The sequence below is a fragment of the Triticum aestivum genome, chromosome 4A (assembly GCF_018294505.1).
Source record: "Triticum aestivum cultivar Chinese Spring chromosome 4A, IWGSC CS RefSeq v2.1, whole genome shotgun sequence".
In the NCBI taxonomy this organism is placed as follows: domain Eukaryota; kingdom Viridiplantae; phylum Streptophyta; class Magnoliopsida; order Poales; family Poaceae; genus Triticum; species Triticum aestivum.
The window spans coordinates 635,409,724-635,429,109 of record NC_057803.1 but is presented as its reverse complement, the minus strand read 5'-3'; the positions used below and the strand labels follow the sequence as shown (position 1 = coordinate 635,429,109).

At 42.2% G+C, this 19,386-nt stretch overlaps 1 protein-coding gene across 2 annotated transcripts; it reads left to right on the top strand.

The window, feature by feature from the left end:
- Positions 1 to 13,450: 13,450 nt before the first annotated feature.
- LOC123082795 (BTB/POZ domain-containing protein POB1) lies at positions 13,451 to 18,979 on the top strand. 2 transcript variants are annotated; one of them, XM_044505041.1, is made up of 5 exons: positions 13,451 to 13,763; positions 16,689 to 16,765; positions 16,841 to 16,904; positions 17,447 to 17,726; positions 17,845 to 18,979. In XM_044505041.1, the coding sequence occupies exons 1-5, from the start codon at positions 13,562 to 13,564 to the stop codon at positions 18,677 to 18,679; spliced, it is 1,458 nt and encodes a 485-aa protein (XP_044360976.1). In that variant the 5' UTR covers positions 13,451 to 13,561; the 3' UTR covers positions 18,680 to 18,979. The 2 variants fall into 2 exon arrangements, with proteins under 2 accessions (XP_044360976.1, XP_044360975.1); XM_044505040.1 differs by having other exon boundaries at positions 16,680 to 16,765.
- Positions 18,980 to 19,386: the final 407 nt, after the last annotated feature.

Here is a 19,386-nt window from a genome sequence, read left to right as displayed (position 1 = left end):
TAGGCGAAGCCCTGCGTTCGTGGAACATCATCATTGTCACCACGCCGTTGTGCTGACGGAACTCATCCCCGAAGCTTTGCTGGATCAGAGCCCGGGGAGCGTCATCAAGCTGTACGTGTGCTAAGAACTCGGAGGTGCCGGAGTAACGGTGCTTGGATCGGTCGGATCGGGAAGAAGACGTACGACTACTTCCTCTATGTTGTGTCAATGCTTCCGTTGCGATCTACAAGGGTACGTAGATCATACTCTCCCCTCTCATTGCTATGCATCACCATGATCTTGCGTGTGTGTAGGAAATTTTTTGAAATTACTGCGTTCCCTAACAAAAATCGTGTGGCACCATACTTTTATGATCTAGATAAACACGGGGCAACACCTTTTCTTCCTTCTCAGCATGCCTAATAGGTATGTTAAAATGTGCAGCTAGGCGTGTAGCATAGATGCCTCCAAAGATGGGACCCTTAGTACGGTTCATACTTAACCGTCTAGCAATAATACCGCCCATACTAAAAGTGTTATAACTGTATAAACCGTGGTGCAGAATAATTATATCAGGGATACTAAGGTTTCCACAGTTTCCGCGTCCAATTAAACAACAACTAGCAAATAATGCAAAGTAACGTAAAACGGGAAAATGTATGCTAGTGATTTGTGCATCGGAAACCTTCCTAGTTTCTCCTATAGTGATAGTATCAATAAACCCAGCCACATCATCAACATGATGTGGTTCTTCTGTCTTGCCCTCAAAAGGGACTAAACAAATCCGACAGAAATCATAAAGTGACATCTCCTAATGCTCATCATATAAATGAAACTCCACCATAGGTGGTGAGTTCCTAGAATGAAAATGAAAGTTTTGCACAAAAGTATTTGTGAGTAAGAGATACTGATCGCATTGGTCGTGGAGGAAAGCGGTGAGGCCTGCATTGTGAGCCAATTCATGAAAATCTTCATAGATACTGGCTGCTCTCAAGAAATCATCAGAAGGCCATTCACACGCCCGAATCTCCGCGGTGCGCGACAAATTATACTTAGGCTTCGGTGCCTTTTCCTTTGAGCTTTGCCTTGATGAGCCCCTCAAAAATCTCCTCATTATTTTTCTGAAATAATCTGAAATTTTTAGTAACTTCAAACAAAAGTGAACCAACTTCAATAAAACTGATAGCAACTACTCCTACAAGTGCCTAGAGCCTAAATCAAGCATTAGAACTACTTGGAACCATATAAATTTGATATGCAAGCTCAAGAACATGGTCACCTATGCAGCACAAATTTGCAAAGAATAAAGCACTAGAACAAACTAATTAGACCAATGGAGGAGTCACATACCAAGGAACAATCTCCCCAAGCAGTTTTGCAAGAGGTGCTTTGAGCAAGGAGATCGAAAATCACAGCAAAAGTGGCTGGAACTCGTGCTTGAGTTGGTTTTTTGGGTTTGTGTGAGACAGAGGAAGAAGATGGGTGCTGGGATAAGTGGAGGAGGGCCACCATGGGCCCACGAGGCAGGGGGCGCACCCTAGGGGGGCGCCCACCACCCTCGTGGCCAGGTGGCAGCTCCTCTCGCGGTAATTTTTGCACAGTAAATCCTCAAATATTCCCGAAAAAATCATATTAAATTGGCATGTCATTCTAAGGACTTTTATTTTGGGGATATTTTTATGTTGCACGGATAAGTCAGGAAACAGACAGAAAAATACTATTTTTACTTTATTTCTACTAATTAATAGAAAATATAGAGAGGGTACAGAAGGTTGTGCTTCTAGTTTCATCCATCTCATGCTCATCAAAAAGAATCCACTAACAAGGTTGATCAAGTCTTGTTAACAAACTCATCCCGATACTCATGAAACCGGAGAAATTTCAAATAACACTAAGTTACCTCAACGGGGATATGCACATCCCCAATAATAAGAATATCATATTTCTTTTTGATAGTAGGAAGAGGAAGTTAAAAACCTCCAATTATAATCGATGGAATTTTTCCAATGGAGTTGATACTATGAACTTGAGGTTGTTTCCTCGGAAAGTGTACCGTATGCTCATTACCATTAACATGAAAAGTGACATTGCCTTTGTTGCAACCAATAACAGCCCCTGCAGTATTAAGAAAAGGTCTTCCAAGAATAATAGACATACTATCATCCTCAGGAATATCAAGTATAACAAAGTTTGTTAAAATAGTAACGTTTGCAACCACAACAGGCACATCCTCACAAATACCGACAGGTATAGCAGTTGATTTATCAGCCATTTGCAAAGATATTTCGGTAGGTGTCAGCTTATTCAAGTCAAGTCTACGATATAAAGAGAGAGGCATAACACTAACACCGGCTCCAAGATCACATAAAGGAGTTTTAATATAATTTCTTTTAATGGAGCAAGGTATAGTAGGTACTCCGGGATCTCCAAGTTTCTTTGGTATTCCACCCTTAAAAGTATAATTAGCAAGCATGGTGGAAATCTCAGCTTCCGGTATCCTTCTTTTATTAGTAATGATATCCTTCATATATTTAGCATAAGGATTTGTTTTGAGCACATCAGTTAATCGCATGCGCAAAAAGATAGGCCTAATCATTTCAGCAAAGCGCTCAAAATCCTCATCATCCTTTTTCTTGGACGGTTTCGGAGGAAAAGGCATGGGTTTCTGAACCCAAGGTTCCCTTTCTTTACCATGTTTCCTAGCAACAAAGTCTCTTTTATCATAACGTTGATTCTTTGATTGTGGGTTATCAAGATCAACAGCAGGTTCAATTTCTACATCATTGTCATTACTAGGTTGAGCATCATCATGAACGTCATCATTAATATTTTCACTAGGTTCATGTTCATTACCAGATTGTGTTTCAGCATCAGACATAGATATATCATTTGGATTATCAGGTGGTTCAGCAATAGGTTCACTAGAAGTTTGCATAGTTCTATCATTTTTCTTTTTCTTCTTTTTAGAAGAACTAGGAACATCAATATTATTTCTTTGAGAATCTTGCTCGATTCTCTTAGGGTGGCCTTCAGGATACAAAGGTTCCCGAGTCATTCTACCAATTCTAGTAGCCACTCTAATAGCATACTCATTTTTCTTACTATTCATTTCATCAAGCACTTCTTTTTGAGCCTTAAGTACTTGTTCTACTTGAGTGGTAACCATAGAAGCATGTTTGCTAACAAGTTTAAGTTCACCTTTAATATTAGCCATATAATCACCCAAGCGTCTAATCATACAAGCATTTTCTTTTAATTGTCTACCAAAATAAGCATTCAAGTCGTCTTGCTTAAATATAAAGTTATCAAATTCATCCAAGCACTGACTAGCAATTTTAGTAGGAGGGACTTTAGCTTTATCATATCTATAGAGATAATTTACCTTTACTACCTGTGTCGGGATATCGGGATCAGGAGGTTCTTCAGTAAATAAAGAATTGAGATCATATGTTTCTTCAACAGGCGGTATATTAAGACCATGTATTTCTTCAATAGGAGGTAAATTATTAACGTCTTCAGCTTTAATACCTTTTTCTTTCATAGATTTCTTTGCCTCTTGCATATCTTCGGGACTGAGAAATAGAACACCTCTCTTCTTCGGAGTTGGTTTAGGAATAGACTCAGTAATTGGAGCAGGAGTTGGCTCAGGAGCTGGCTCAGGAGGTGCCCAATTATTTTCATTTGTCAACATATTATTCAATAGGATTTCAGCTTCATCCGGTGTTCTTTCCCTGAAAAGAGAACCAACACGACTATCCAGGTAATCTCTGGAAGCATCGGTAAGTCCATTATAAAAGATATCAAGTATCTCAGGTTTCTTAAGAGGATGATCAGGCAAAGCATTAAGTAACTTGAGAAGCCCCCCCCCCCCAAGCTTGTGGGAGACTCTCTTCTTTAATTTGCACGAAGTTGTATATTTCCCTCAAAGCAGCTTGTTTCTTATGAGCAGGGAAATATTTAGCAGAGAAGTAATAAATCATATTCTGGGGACTACACACACAACCAGGATCAAGATAATTAAACCATATCTTAGCATCACCCTTTAATGAGAACGGAAATATTTTGAGTATATAAAAGTAACGCGATCTCTCATCATTAGTAAACAGGGCAGCTATATCATTTAACTTAGTAAGATGTGCCACAACAGTTTCAGATTCATAGCCATAAAACGGATCAGATTCAACCAAAGTAATTATATCAAGATCAACAGAGAATTCATAATCCTTATCAGGAACACATATAGGTGAAGTAGCAAAAGCAGGGTCGGGTTTCATTTTATCTCTAAGTGATTCTTTGTTCCATTTAACTAATAACCTCTTAAGCTCATATCTATCTTTGCAAGCTAAAATAGCGGCAGAAGATTCCATATCAAAAAGATAACCCTCAGGAATAATAGGCATATTTTCATCATCACTATCATCATCATATTCAGATTCAATAATTTCTTTTTCTCTAGCCCTAACAATTTGTTCATCAAGAAATTCACCAAGGGGCACAGTAGTATCACGCATAGAAGCAGTTTCATCATAAGTATCATGCATAGCAGAAGTGGCATCATCAATAACATGCGACATATCAGAATGAATAACAGAAGCAGGTGTAGGTGTCGCTAGCTTACTCATAACAGAAGGTGAATCAAGTGCAGAGCTAGATGGCAGTTCCTTACCTCCCCTCGTAGTTGAGGGATAGATCTTGGTTTTTGGATCTCTCAAGTTCTTCATAGTGTCCAGCAGATATAAATCCCAAGTGACTCAAAGAGTAGAGCTATGCTCCCCGGCAACGGCGCCAGAAATTAGTCTTGATAACCCACAAGTATAGGGGATCGCAATAGCTTTCGTGGGTAGAGTATTCAACCCAAATTTATTGATTCGACACAAGGGGAGCCAAAGAATATTCTCAAGTATTAGCAGCTGAGTTGTCAATTCAACCACACCTGGAAACTTAGTATCTACATCAAAGTGTTTAGTAGCAAAGTAATATGATAGTGGTGGTAGCGGCAACAAAAGTAAAGACAGCAAAAGTAATGTTTTTGGTATTTTGTAGTGATTGTAACAGTAGCAGTGGGAAAGTAAATAAGCAAGAACCAGTATATGGAAAACTCGTAGGCACCGGATCAGTGATGGATAATTATGCCGGATGCGGTTCATCATGTAATAGTCATAACATAGGGTGACACAGAACTAGCTCCAATTCATCAATGTAATGTAGGCATGTATTTCGTATATAGTCATATGTGCTTATGGAAAAGAACTTGCATGACATCTTTTGTCCTACCCACCCATGACAGCAGGGTCCTATTGGAAACTAAGGGATATTAAGGCCTCCTTTTAATAGAGAACCGGAACAAAGCATTAGCACATAGTGAATACATGAACTCCTCAAACTATGGTCATCACCAGGAGTGGTCCCGATTATTGTCACTTCGGGGTTTCCGGATCATAACACATAGTAGGTGACTATAGACTTGCAAGATAGGATCAAGAACTCACATATATTCATGAAAACATAATAGGTTCAGATCTGAAATCATGGCACTCGGGCCCTAGTGACAAGCATTAAGCATAGCAAAGTCATAGCAACATCAATCTCAGAACATAATGGATACTAGGGATCAAACCCTAACAAAACTAACTCGATTACATGATAAATCTCATCCAACCCATCACCGTCTAGCAAGTCTACGATGGAATTACTCACGCACGGCGGTGAGCATCATGAAATTGGTGATGGAGGATGGTTGATGATGACGACAGCGATGAATCCCCCTCTCCGGAGCCCCGAACGGACTCCAGATCAGCCCTCACGAGAGGTTTTAGGGCTTGGCAGCGGCTCCATATCGTAAAACACGATGATTTCTCCTCTTTGATTTTTTTCTCTCCGAAAGCAAATATATAGAGTTGGAGTTGGCGTCGGAGGGCATCCAGGGGGCCCATGAGGTAGGGGCGCGCCCTAGGGGGGGGGGCACCCTCGTGAGAAGGGTGTGGGCCCCCTGGTCTTCATCTTTGGCGAGGATTTATTATTATTTTTTCTAAGATGTTCCGTGGAGTTTCAGGTCATTCCGAGAATATTTGTTTTCTGCACATTAAACAACACCATGGCAATTCTGCTGAAAACAACGTCAGTCCGGGTTAGTTCCATTCAAATCATACAAGTTAGAGTCCAAAACAAGGGCAAAAGTGTTTGGAAAAGTAGATACGACGGAGACGTATCATTACGCAACACCCTGTGCGCATGGGGGTCAAAAGACCCCGTGCGCACGGGGTATCCAGAACTTTTCTGATGCAAAATTCTGGATACCACGACAAGCACACAACAGAGGCAAATAACCACCTACAAGAGATAATTAATTGATACTCTGAGAATTTGAATTTCAAATGAGCTTGACATACCACATAGTGACTAGATAATATTGAGTATCAATACTATGTAGTATTTCTCATATTCACATTTTGGGTTTGTGATGCACACAAAACATAACACTCCCCCATAATGTGATGATCCACTAATATCTCGCAAGAGCCAAACAACATACAAATAAGGCTCAAGACAACAAGCAGCACTATATGATGTGCAATGCAACCTACACATGCTAGATAACACAAATCAAGCATACTAGGAAGCACAACATATAAATGCACATGCTAGATACAAAACCTAAGCATGCAAGGGGCGAGTAACTTTCAATGTAAGCAATAAGAAAATACAAGTTACCGCAAGGAGCAACATTGGATAGATAATATGAAGATAATCCACATGACTTGGCTCGAACAAATAAATGGTGGATATCCTTTTCGTCATGAACTAGCCAAATCTCCAATGTCCTCCACACACCTATTGATCAAGTTTGAGCTTGATGGTCCCCAACCAAGTTGGGTCCTAAGAACTTAGTCACAATAGGCTTGGCAACCCAAATGGTCTTTTCCATTTCCAAACCACTTTGGGCACCAACAAACTTGGCAAACAAATTGCCAACAACATCCTTCCTAAGCGAATAATGATCATTGACTAGAGGAGGCTTAGGGATGTTACCGTTGGGACAAGATGAGGATATGTGTCCCTTCTCACGACAAATATAGCAACATGTGCTCCCCCTTCTCTTCTTCTTTATTTCCTCAACTTGGGGAGCATTATCTTTGTTCATCATTGGTAGTGGCCTTTCTTCAACATGAGGTTGACCTTGAGATTGAACTTGAGGCCACTTCCCTTGTTGCTTCACATTTGAAGCCTTCTTCTTCAATGGACAAGATCTCACATGGTGTCCAACATTCTTGCACTTAAAGCATGTAATGTTGGCCTCATTCTTGACTTGGTCTTGTCCATTCTTCTTATTCTTGGACTTCTTGTTGTTGGAAGTGAAACCAAGTCCACTCTTGTCATGAGGGGATTTTTGAATACTCGAGATATTTTTGAGAGTGGAGTTCCCTTCATGACACTTTTCCAAGTCTTTCTTCAACATAGTGACTTGGCCCTTGAGCTCTTTGTTTTCCTCTACAAGGTTAGTATCAGCAAAAGTACTAGAGGAAATATAAGCTTCATTGTTAGAGCAACAATGCAAGGAGAGCAATTCATCACGAGAATTGGCAATAATATGTCTAGATGAATCACTAGTACTAGCACATGTCAATAAAGCATTTTGAGTAGAAATAGTGCTCATGTCCACATGAGGCTCACGAGATGTTACCTTAGTCACAATAGCCTTATGAGCTAACTTTAGCCTTTCATGGGAGATTAGAAGATCATCATGAGAGCCCGAGAGCTTTTCATGACTTTTTCTAATTTCCCATAATTGCTAGTTAGCAAAACAAGTTGAGCCATTAGATCAACATTCTCCTTCAAGATAGATGCTTCACAAGAAGTAGAGTTAGTAGCACAAGCATTATTGCCAATATGAGAGGAGCTAGTAGAGACTAGAGACTTCACATGACTAGCTTGAAGTTCCTCATAAGACTTAGAGAGTTTGGTGAGCTCTCCTTTCACATTCTTGTAGCCAAGGTCAAGGTGCGCAAAATCCTCTTTAAGTTGATCATGAGCAACTTCAGTTTCTTCTTTGGAAGATTCTAAGTCTCTAAGAGTCTCTAGAGCATCAAGAAGGTTACTATCAAGTTTTTCATTTTGTTCTTGCTCTTCGTGAAGTAAATCATTACACTTTCCAAAATGAGTAATAAGATCTTTAAATATCTCATAAGTGTTCTTATTTACCCCACGAAGAGAATTACCAATTTCATATATTTCTTGACTCATATCCCTATCACATTCATCATCACTCTCATCATTATCATTACTATGAGTAGATGATACCTCGGTATTACCTCTTGCCATGAGGCACATGTGAAAATCGGAGGGTGATGATGATTCTTTTGGAGAGGGAGTTTCTTTATCATCAGGAGTAGGATGTCCGTGTCCATCCTCTTGACACTCATAGTATTTCCTCTCCAACGAGGTGATGTCCTTCTTTGCTCCTCTAGCAATTTCCTCAATAATGGTGTGTACACTATTTTCTCTTGTTTCCTCTACATGGTTAGTCAAACAACAACTAGAGGAAATAGAAGCATAGAGATCATGGAAATAAGGAGTATCAAGCATATCATCACAAAAGGTATTCAAGGAATCTCCAAATGATATGCATGGACTATCAACACAAGAATGTAAGTCATTTTTGCTAGATATGCTCAAGTCCATAGAATCTACAACACTAGCATGTATACATGAAAGATAATCAATGTTTAGCACAACATCATCATCACAAATAATATTTCCACTCACCATGTCATTACCTTGGGACATACCATATGATGGTGAGGTGGAAGAAGTAGAAATGTCCAAGCACATGGATGAAGAAGCAATATGGAGTTCTTCATGATTTGAAGATGTGGAGAACTCCTCAATTGAATCCTCCGACATATGATGAATATCAACAAGATTGGACCCACCATATATTTCTTCAAGTTTGGTCCACATATCATGAGCCGTCACACAGGTCATGATTGACTCAAACACTTCGAGGGATATAGACCGGATTATGGAATTCTTAGCACCATACCCACAAAGCATATCATCATTTTCCTCATTAGTTGGAAAATGGTCATCCTTCCACGGAGAAGCCCCTACAAGAACAATTCGCACAAAATTTGGACCCATGGTCTGAAAATGACAAAGCATGCGAATTTTCCACAAGTGATAGTTTGTGCCACTAAAACAAAAGGTGTCATTGTGCACTATACCCCTAGTCGACATCTTTACTCTCTAGGCGGTGAAGCCTACCAAGGAGATACCAAAGCTCTAATACCAATTGAAATGATCTAGATGACGACTAGAGGGGGGGTGAATAGGAGTTTTAAAACTTTTACGGATTTGGCTTTATCCTAATGCGGAATTAAACTAACGGATACTTTTCAAGCACAAATCTTAAATATGCTAGGCTCAACTAAGTGCACCAACAACCTATGCTAAACAAGATAGGCACTTAAGAAAACTAGCAAGCACAAACTATATCACAAGATATGGAAATGAAGGAACAGCTAAGCAATTCAACTATTACAAGATATCTCAATATGAGCAAGTATGAATTGCAGAAAGTATAGGGTGTGGGTATGAGATAACCACAAGTGAGTCAGAGACGCAGATTTATCCCGAGGTTCACACTCGTGAGAGTGCTAATCTCCGTTAGAGCGGTGCCGAAGCCGAAGCTCCGGGGCGTCACCAAGTGACTCACTATATTCTCCCTTTTGAGTCACCCCCAACGGATGAGCCTCGGTTCACTCGGGGTTGGTCTTGAAGGCGACCACCACACCTTTACAAACTTCTCCGGAGCACACCACAACCACGGAAGCTTCCGGAGGAACTTGACCACCTAGGCCACTTGAACACCCTTCCCCGGAGCACACCACAAAAGGAAGCTTCCGGGGGAACCTTGGCCACATAGGCCTCTTCACAATCTTCTCAATGATATCACCAAACCGTCTAGGAGGCGAAGCCTCCAAGAGTAATAAACTCATGGGCTCTCACTCGAACAAATCAATGCGGGGAGCTCAAACCAATGCAACAAATGCAATGCAAGGTCAAGCAACAAATGCTCAACTCACTCTCTCAATCTCACATGATGCAACTCAAGAAAGTGGGAGATTGAAGAGAGGGGGTGCAATGGAGGAAATCAACAAATGACTCCAAGATCCATCCACAAATCCTCCTTCACTTAGAGGGGAGATAGGGGTTTGGGAGAGGTGGTAAGAGGCTCAAAATGATGTTTAGAATGTGAATGAACAACCCCACAACCGGTGGGAGGAAGGAGCCCTTAAATAGCCAAAACCCAAAACTAGCCATTGGGGCTCAACGGGTAGTTCCTGGACACCCCGTGCCCACGGGGGTTTAGACCCTGTGCCCACGGGGTCCCGTGCGCACGATACGAGCCCATGCCCATGGGGGTCAAAACCCCCGTGCCCACGGGGTACCCAGGACAGCCTGCAGCAGCCCACTAAAACATGCATAACTTTGGCATACGAACTCCGAATTTGATGATCTTGGGCTCGTTTTGAAGCTAGGGAAAAGCCCAAGGTCCTCAGATAGAGAACCACCCAAGATCAACAAGAAAGGATTATGCAAGTAATGCAAAGGTTTGAGCTCTCTACATGCGACGTGATCAAGCTACTCGCCCAAGAGTCCCTCTTGATAGTACGGCTATCAAACCTATAATCCGGTCTCTCTCCAAGCACCATGAGACCGACAAAACTAGGAAAACCTAGCTAAGGTATACCTTTGCCTTGCATATTTAACTTGAGCTTGGTGATGACTCCAATGCTTGTCCCAAGTTGGAATCCCTTTCTTGTCCACAACCACTTGGTGAAGATGCTTGAATTGCTTCCTCATATTGCAATGAGGGAAGCCTTAACTTAAGCCCATCTTCACATGAGCATTTTCATGATGTGGACCGCAAGATTCAAAGCATATAACCTCCGGCTTCTCATCTTGCACTTGGACTCCTCAAACCCGATGACCATCACCACTTGATGTCATCCACACATAGGCTACTTGAGATCTTTCCTTTTGATGCAAGCCCATGAGAAACACCTAACCCACATAGACATAACAAACACGTAGCATGGGTTAGGTAACAAAGCACAATTCACAATTACTTACCATACCACTATATCACTTGATCCCACGTGGTACAATGTTTGCGCTTTGAGAGTTGACCATCTAGATATAATCTTCGAGCTTCATCTTGGTCAACCAACATCTTTACTCCAAGCTCCATCTTTACTCTAAGCTCCATCTTGGTTTCTTGAAAGCCACAATGAACTCTTCATTTCCCTTAATTGCTTCAAGACGATATCACCAAAGACTCTTTCATGGCCATATCAAGTCCCACTATGAATATCATCTTGGCCACCACTTGCCCTTCTAAAAACTCCATCACAATCTCTTGAGAGGCATAATGAATTCGTCACTCTAGTTGCTTGCTTCAAGACTTGATCAACCAAAACCCAACACATGAGCTCACCATGATCTTGTCTTGAGACCATAACGTGAATTCTTCTCTTTGATTATTCTCTCAAGCCCTTGATCCTTAAAAGCCCTCCATCATAATATCTTGAGAGGCACAATGAATTCTTCACTCTAGTTGTTTGCTTCAAGACTTGATCAACCTAAACCCAACACATGAGCTCACCATGATCTTGTCTTGAAACCATAACTTGAATTCTTCTCTTTGATTATTCTCTCAAGCCCTTGATCCTTAAAAGCCCTCCATCATAATATCTTGAGAGGCACAATGAATTCTTCACTCTAGTTGTTTGCTTCAAGACTTGATCAACCTAAACCCAACACATGAGCTCACCATTATCTTGTCTTGAAACCATAACTTGAATTCTTCTCTTTGATTACTCTCTCAAGCCTTGATCCTTAGAAGCCCAAATATATCAATCTTTGAGATCCTCCAATGAACTCCATCATAAACATAATTAGATTAGGCATTGAAACCAATCTTGATGGCTTCAATAGAAGTACCCGAAGACCAACTTGAAACCTTACTGGATATGGGATCTCGAGAGCCAACACCTAGGCCCCGTGAGCACGGGGTATCCAGAGAGTTGACACTCGACCCCGTGCACACGGTACAAGCCCGTGTGCACGGGGTATCCAGAGAAGGATACCATGAGGACTTCTTCGGATGCTTTGATGGCAGACTTCACAAAACAACCCAATGCACTTCAAGCATCACCATGTAACATATATTCATATAAGATTCAATGCACTTGATTCTCCATAGGAATTGTCATTTAATACCAAAGCATAGGGAAAATATATCTTCATATATATGGACTTCATCCTTGATTCCATCCAATATCCTTGTGGCACCATCTATGGACAAAACCTTCAAATATATCTCACTGAAAACATTAGTCCATAGAGATTGTCATTTAATTGCCAAAACCACACTTAGGGGCTACATGCCCTTTCAAATGCTCTAAAAACAAACACCTATTTGAAAGACGGAGAAACCTAAACTTCAGAGAAATCCATCACAGGACCTGAGTAGAGCAGAGCAACCTCGGGCAAGAGCAGTATATGCATTTGCAGAAGAATGGAGTCTAACTTGTGGAACGGCGAAGTAGGAGAGGTCAAAAAGACCAAGTCGCCAAAGATTGGAACGTCCCCTGGTCATGGCCGCCTGGTCATTGGTGTCGATGCTACCACTCCCGCCCTTCCTCTCCATGACAACCCACACCGTCATCTCGCTCCTCACCGCCGCAACAGCTCACCTGGCCCCGGCATTGTCCTCGCCTCTGTTCGGTTTGGCGAGGTCCATACCTGTCTCTCGCATACATGCATGAGCCATGCTCCCGACAAAAACCCCCGACCCTTCACCTCACCGGGGGACTCCGGCCGGTGAAGCCACCTGCGTTGGGCGCCCCCATGGCTGGGCGCCGGCCGATGGAGTGGGCCGCGTCGGAGGGATTGAGAAAAGGTGCGGGCGTGCAGCGGTAGGAGTCACGTGGGAGGCAGGATGAAGAGGTGCTCGCCGGGGCGGGCGCCAGGGAGCGGATCTGGCTGGGGCACGATGAGGCATTGGGTCTAGACGCGACCGCGGGCTCAGGCTTGAAGCCTGGGAGGAGGAAGCGGAGGAAGGCGCCGTCGGCTAGGCGTGGGGGAGGAAGACAGGAGGAACATGATCGGGATATGCAAAATCAGAAAACGGGAAAAGAGGATCGTGCCTGGGATGCCGATCGAAGGGCTTGGGAACCGTGTGGTAGTTTTGCAATCTGCCACACGGTTGCCACATACATATTTCGATATATGATTTACATGGTATAGACATAATATTATTGTTTTGTACTGTATGAAAAACGATGTGATGAATTTTGTACAATTCACACAAGATTGATTGGTCAAAATTAATTTGGGAAATATGTGCTTGTAATTTACCCACATCATAAGGTCCTCTTGACAATTCTTATCTTATTTTGGAAAAGCTTCGCGGGTTTTGTATTCGACCTCACTCTCGCCTTCTCGAAGAAGCCCCCGCGAGCTAGGGTTTACTGCCCCGGTCCCACGCGACCTTCCTCTTCTTGACGCGGCGGAGCTCATGGCCGGCGGCGAAGAGACGGCGGCCGCGGCGGAGGCGGAGATGGATCTGGAGTTCTCGCGCGGCGCGGATGTGCCCAGCTTCGAGTTCGCCTTCAATTCGGAGAAGTTCTCCGACAAGGTGCTGCAGGTAGAGGTCGTCGCCGGCGACGACGGAGGAGGAGGACCCCTCCCTGACTCAGTGCGCCACATTAAGGGGCAAGGTGCGTAATATGCCCCCTTGCCCCCCCCCCCCCCCCCCCCCCCCCCCCCCCCCAGCCCCCGCCTCTGGGGGTATTTATGTTTATGCATTTCTGACGCGATTCAGACATTATTAATTTGATTCAGTGCTGTGCTTCATATGCAATGTTTGAGCTAAATCGTTTAGTGTAACGTGGAAGCAATTGAAGGAATCCACAAGGTCAAACTCAATTGAAGGATTGTGCGTGAGCTGATGTTGTGCAGATGTAAGAGTTATCTGACACTGAAAGCTGTGCTCGCTTAATTCGAACTCAATTTTGTAGAGAAATGTGGTTACCAGATCAACGTTGTTTTTTGAACCGGAGATTATACATTGTCCGCATGCCAAATCTGCCAATTATTATGTTTCCGAATGTAGCGGAAAAAAAAGGAACAACATATTATTATCAAATGTGTTGTTGAATATGTATATGAGAAAGGTGATTATATTTAGGAAGAACTCCGCCTATGTTGTCTCAACATAGCCGGTCCCAAGCCTGGGTAAAGAAGGAGGATTGTGATAGGCTTGTCGAGCCAACATAAAAACTCAGCGCTCTTATGGAGATGAAACCCAAAGATCTTATGGGTTTCACCTCTAGCCTACCCCAACTTGTTTGGGACTAAAGGCTTTGTTGTTGTTGTATTATATTTAGGAAGAGCTCCATAAAACTTAAGAACTCTCTGATTCCCCACAACCATGTTCCCTATTCAACATATAAGCATGCAAGGGCAATATTAATTAGTCTGCATTTTTCGCCTCTACAGGTCTGTTTTGTGTGTGTTAAAACATTTAAGGTCATTATTAGCCTGCTTGAAACTCCGCCTATGTCTTCTAGGCATAGCCGGTCCCAAGCCCGGGTAAAGGAGGAGGGTTGTGATAGGCTTCGCGAGCCAACGTAAAAACTAGCCAGTCCCATAGGTATGAAACTCATTTGAGCGAGAGTAGTACTAGGATGGGTGACCTCCTGGGAAGTCCTCATGAAAGGGTTTCATATCTAAGGGTTGTGATAGGCTTGGCGAGCCAACGTAAAAACTAGCCAGTCTTTTGGGTATGAAATCCATTTGGACGAGAGTAGTACTAGGATGGGTGACCTCCTGGGAAGTCCTCGTGAAAGGGTTTCATATCTAGCCTACCCCAACTTGTTTGGGATAAAAGGCTTCGTAAGTATTAGCCTGCTTGAGAACCACTTTTGTTTATGTAGTACAACCTGTTGCATAGAGATAAATTTGGCAGTCACATGGCTGATCTTTTTATTAGGGATTACTGGATTAGTGATTGTGGCAACGGTCAAAACAATAGAATGCTATTATAAGTTTTGCACCGGAGATCTTATCGTGGAAACGTAAGACCAAATGAAATCTGTGCTGGGCTAAATCATTATCAAATTTAACAAGTGGCATACCATGTATTCATACATCAGACTATGAGGCAACAAATAGCAATCCCCTTGACCCTGCAAAAGTAGAATAAAATCGATCCATTGCAACTGAGACTACCCACTGGACAATGGAGACACACAACCATGTGAGTCAGAAAATTTGGAAGCATGCTATTACAGTTGACACCTAAAGTTCTACTACTTGTTGTCCTTTATGAAATTGTAGGCACTGATTACGAGTCGAAGGGCTAGTCTTGACTAGTGGAGGGACTAGTCTATGAGTCGCAATGTGAATGCCGACTAGGATTCTCATGTAAGCCGAGTCGAGTTGTCGAGCGACTAGTCGTAGACTAGTCTGGACTAGTCGTGCTCTATGAGTCGCTCGACTCAAATTTGGAAGGGGATAAGTGAGCCAGCTCGCAGCCATGGGAGGGCAAAATTGGAGAGCTAGGTTTTCAGGCTCGCTCTAGAACGAGCCGCACCTAAGACGAGGCTGCTGCCAGCACCTGCTGACCCGTTGCTGCCGGCAGCGGTGGCAAGGAGCATTGCTCCGCTCTGCGTCTGCTGGTTCTGTTCCTTCCTTTGCCGGATCTACTCTGCCGTTGAAGGAGGGATGTTGCAGTGAGGGAGAATCAGAGAAGCCTAGGGTCATGATGAGCAGGGAGGAGTTTTAGGGTTGTGTGCCGTTACGAGGAAAGAGAGCAGATCAGCAGAAGGCATGTGGCAGCTGTGGTGAGGGAGAAGGGAGTGACGATAGTGGAATAAGGTCACGGGGGGAGTATATAGCTAGTAGATGGGCTTTTGGGCCACAAGGAAGTGCATAGGTACGTAGTTGCCCAATCTCTAAGTCTTCCTTATTTTTCCTTGAAATATACTCTACGTGCTAAACTGTTTGACTGTTCTGTTCCTTCTATGTCTGCCTCAAGGATAAGGCGGGGTTAGGCCTTAAAACAATGACTACTACTAGGTATTAGTAGTTGAGCACTGTAAGTTGAGTGCTACAGTACCACGTCGACTAGTCCAGCACTAGTCTAGACTAGTCACGATTAGTCTATAAGCCTCAACCCTGGAACGACTCGTCGATTCGTAAACCTTGATTGTAGGTTTTAATAAATCTATGATCACGATTAGTAAACCACGGTTAGTCCAGCACTAGTCTTCATTTTACAATTCTTGGTCAAGTTTGTCGTGAACCTTTTTAAAAGCCATTGACAAATTCTGGTAGGATCCTTGAGATAACATCTATGATCACTTTGCTCACTGAGCTACAAGCATGGTTAGATTACTGGCTGCAGCTAAATGACCATTCAGTTTTGGTGACCTTATTTTAACCATTTACATAGATCTGTAGATTGATTAAATGAATATGTACCATTGAACAAATTGTTCTAAGTATTTTAACAGAAGATAATATGTTTAATGGCTTTAATCATGTACCTTTTACTTTTCCTAGTTGTCTTGTATACCACTTGTCTTGGTATTTTGCACCTGATAATGGACAGAGTATTTACTCTTCCTCAGCCATGTCAGGTACACAAATTTTAACAGTAAAGGCCCTTCATATCAATTCAGCGATTCTTGCTGCAAGAAGTCCTTTCTTTCTAAAGGTATTTCTTATACCCATGGGAAATGCATTTGTTGTACAGTCATTTCAAGTTCCTAATAAGCTTCATATTTCTTAGCTCTTCTCAAATGGCATGAAAGAATCTGATCAGATGCGTCCAAGAATTAGGATTGCCAATTCAGGTAATGTGATAGCTTAAGTGTAACATTCTTTCTCATGTTTTATTCTAGTTTGCTATTGTGGTTGTGTTACTATTTTTTAAAATTAAAACATGATTATTTATGGTATATATTGCATGTACCATGCACTGTCTAAATATTCCTGATGTATGTCATCTCTTGTAGTCATCGATGTGGGCAATTTATGGATTAGCTAATTCTCTTAAGTAGGGGATTAACGCTCGCTTTAAGTCTCTTTTTGATATGCAATTATGAGGTAATTTGCAAGGTTAAAAGTAAATTATGAGCCATCCGATATAGTTGTATTGAGTGGTTGAGATCGTTTGGATTCTGCCAACTCGTAAATTCTATATAGTACTAGTATAGATATAAATTTTCCATGATTGGAAAAAGGTTAACCTCCCATGGAGCCTTTTGAATATTGTAAGTCAATAGTCAACTTAAACAATTATTTAAGGTACAAAAGGGTTGTTCTTTTTTTTTGGTTACTTCTTTATCAAACTGTTGTCTTATGATTTTTCTGTTTTCATTCTACTTGGGAACAGAGCAAATTGCCCTTATGGAGGTTTTAAGCTATATGTACAGTGGAAAATTGACAACAGCTGAGCCCACTCTTCTGCTCGACATCTTGATGGTTGCGGACAAGTTTGAGGTTATTTCTTGCATGAGGCGTTGTAGTCAGCTGCTCACAAACTTGCCTATGACAACAGAATCTGCACTGCTCTGCATAGACCATCCTTGCTCGACTTCATTGGCCGCTGAGGTCCAACATGTTATAAGCGTTGCAAAGGAATTCCTTGCCGACAAGTACAAGGATTTTGATAAGTTAGTGATCCCCATTTAATGGAGCCATGTTTCGTTTCCTTTTTTGAGAAAACTGTAGAAATTGATGTCACAAAATCATGTATTTAGTGTACTTATGATATGGTTTGTCTCATTTCAGGTTCAGACGTGAACTGGTGAATATTTCTCTTGCTGGGATGGAAGCTATCTTTTCAAGTACTGACATGCATGTGAGCTGTGAAGATGACTTATATTACTTCATGCTTGAGTGGGTCCGTGCAAGATACCTAGATTCAGAGGAAAGACGTGGGATCTTGAGTTCTCGTTTGCTGCCGCTAGTTCGCTTCAGTCATATGACATGTACGACACTTGAGAAGATCCTAGCATGCACTGATAATGATATAGACCATGAGCAAGTAACTAAGCGTATTACCGAGGTGCTTCTACACAAAGCTTACCCAAGACAGATGGAAAATGCTCTTAGTACACAAACCGGTTGGCAATTTGCTGAGCGTGCTTACAAGTACAAACCTGTGAAATTGGTTGCTTTTGATCGACCCTGCCCACAGGTTACAGTTTACTTGGATCTAACGCGTGAGGAGTGCTCTCGACTCTTCCGGTCTGAACATATATGCTCGCACCCGTTCCAGCTTGGAGGGCGGGACTTTTATCTTGTCGCATTCTGTGAAATGGATGAGCAGAGTAATTTGTGCACTTTTGGCCTCTGCTTAGTAGAATGGAAGAATATGAAGGGTTCATCAGATTTGACCATCGATATTGAGTTTGCTGCAAGGACTAGATTGTCAGGAAAATTCGTAAGCAACTTGGAGGTTAAGGTTATCTTCAGTTTGTCAGATTGGGTACATGGATCCGTGGATCTTTTTGGCGTTCCATGGTCGACGTTCATATCTGACGACAACCTCTTCATCAACGGGGTGCTGCATCTGAGAGCTGATTTGAGGTTGGCCGTTGGGCAGATGGGTTTACAATCTTGACGACATCTCACTAAGCAAAGTTAGGTTGATCGGTTCATGTGATTCCAGCTGGGGTGGCATGTTGGCAGCGTGGTTCAATGCGGTCACATTTTGTTATTTTTGTGTCTGTGCTGAAAAACTAGGCTTGCCTGAATGATGTAAGGAGGCTCTCGCTTGCAATGAGAAAGTTGAAAATTGTGGCGATACGTAGGCATATTTGATCCACTGGAAAAAAAATACTCCCTCTGTCTCAAATTTCTTGTCTTCTCGACAAATCTAAGACAAGAATTTTGGGACGGAGGGAGTAGCATGCTATATCACCGCTAATAGCATGCTATAGCATCCTGAAAATTGTCTTGCTAAATAAATTTATGTACAATGTCTCACTAATAGCACGCTATAGCACGATATAGCATGCTAATATTTGCTGTAGCATGCTATTTTTTTCCTGATCTGACCCTCTTTTTTTGTTTTAGATCCACCATAAGCTTCTTCTCTACATGCGTGATTGTTCACCCTTTTTTGTTTGTTTGTTCTGCATTAGATTCGCCATCGCCAGCTCGGTTTTGACGATGAAGCCGATTGTCCATGGAAGCCCAGCATGCGACGCATCAATGTATAGGCGAGAGAAACTTCCTGGGATTGTGCACTGATGTTGCAGTATGTCCTGGTGAATGAAGTTGTGCCTGAGAGAAGCAACTATTTGGAAGTGGTCGATTAGAGCAACT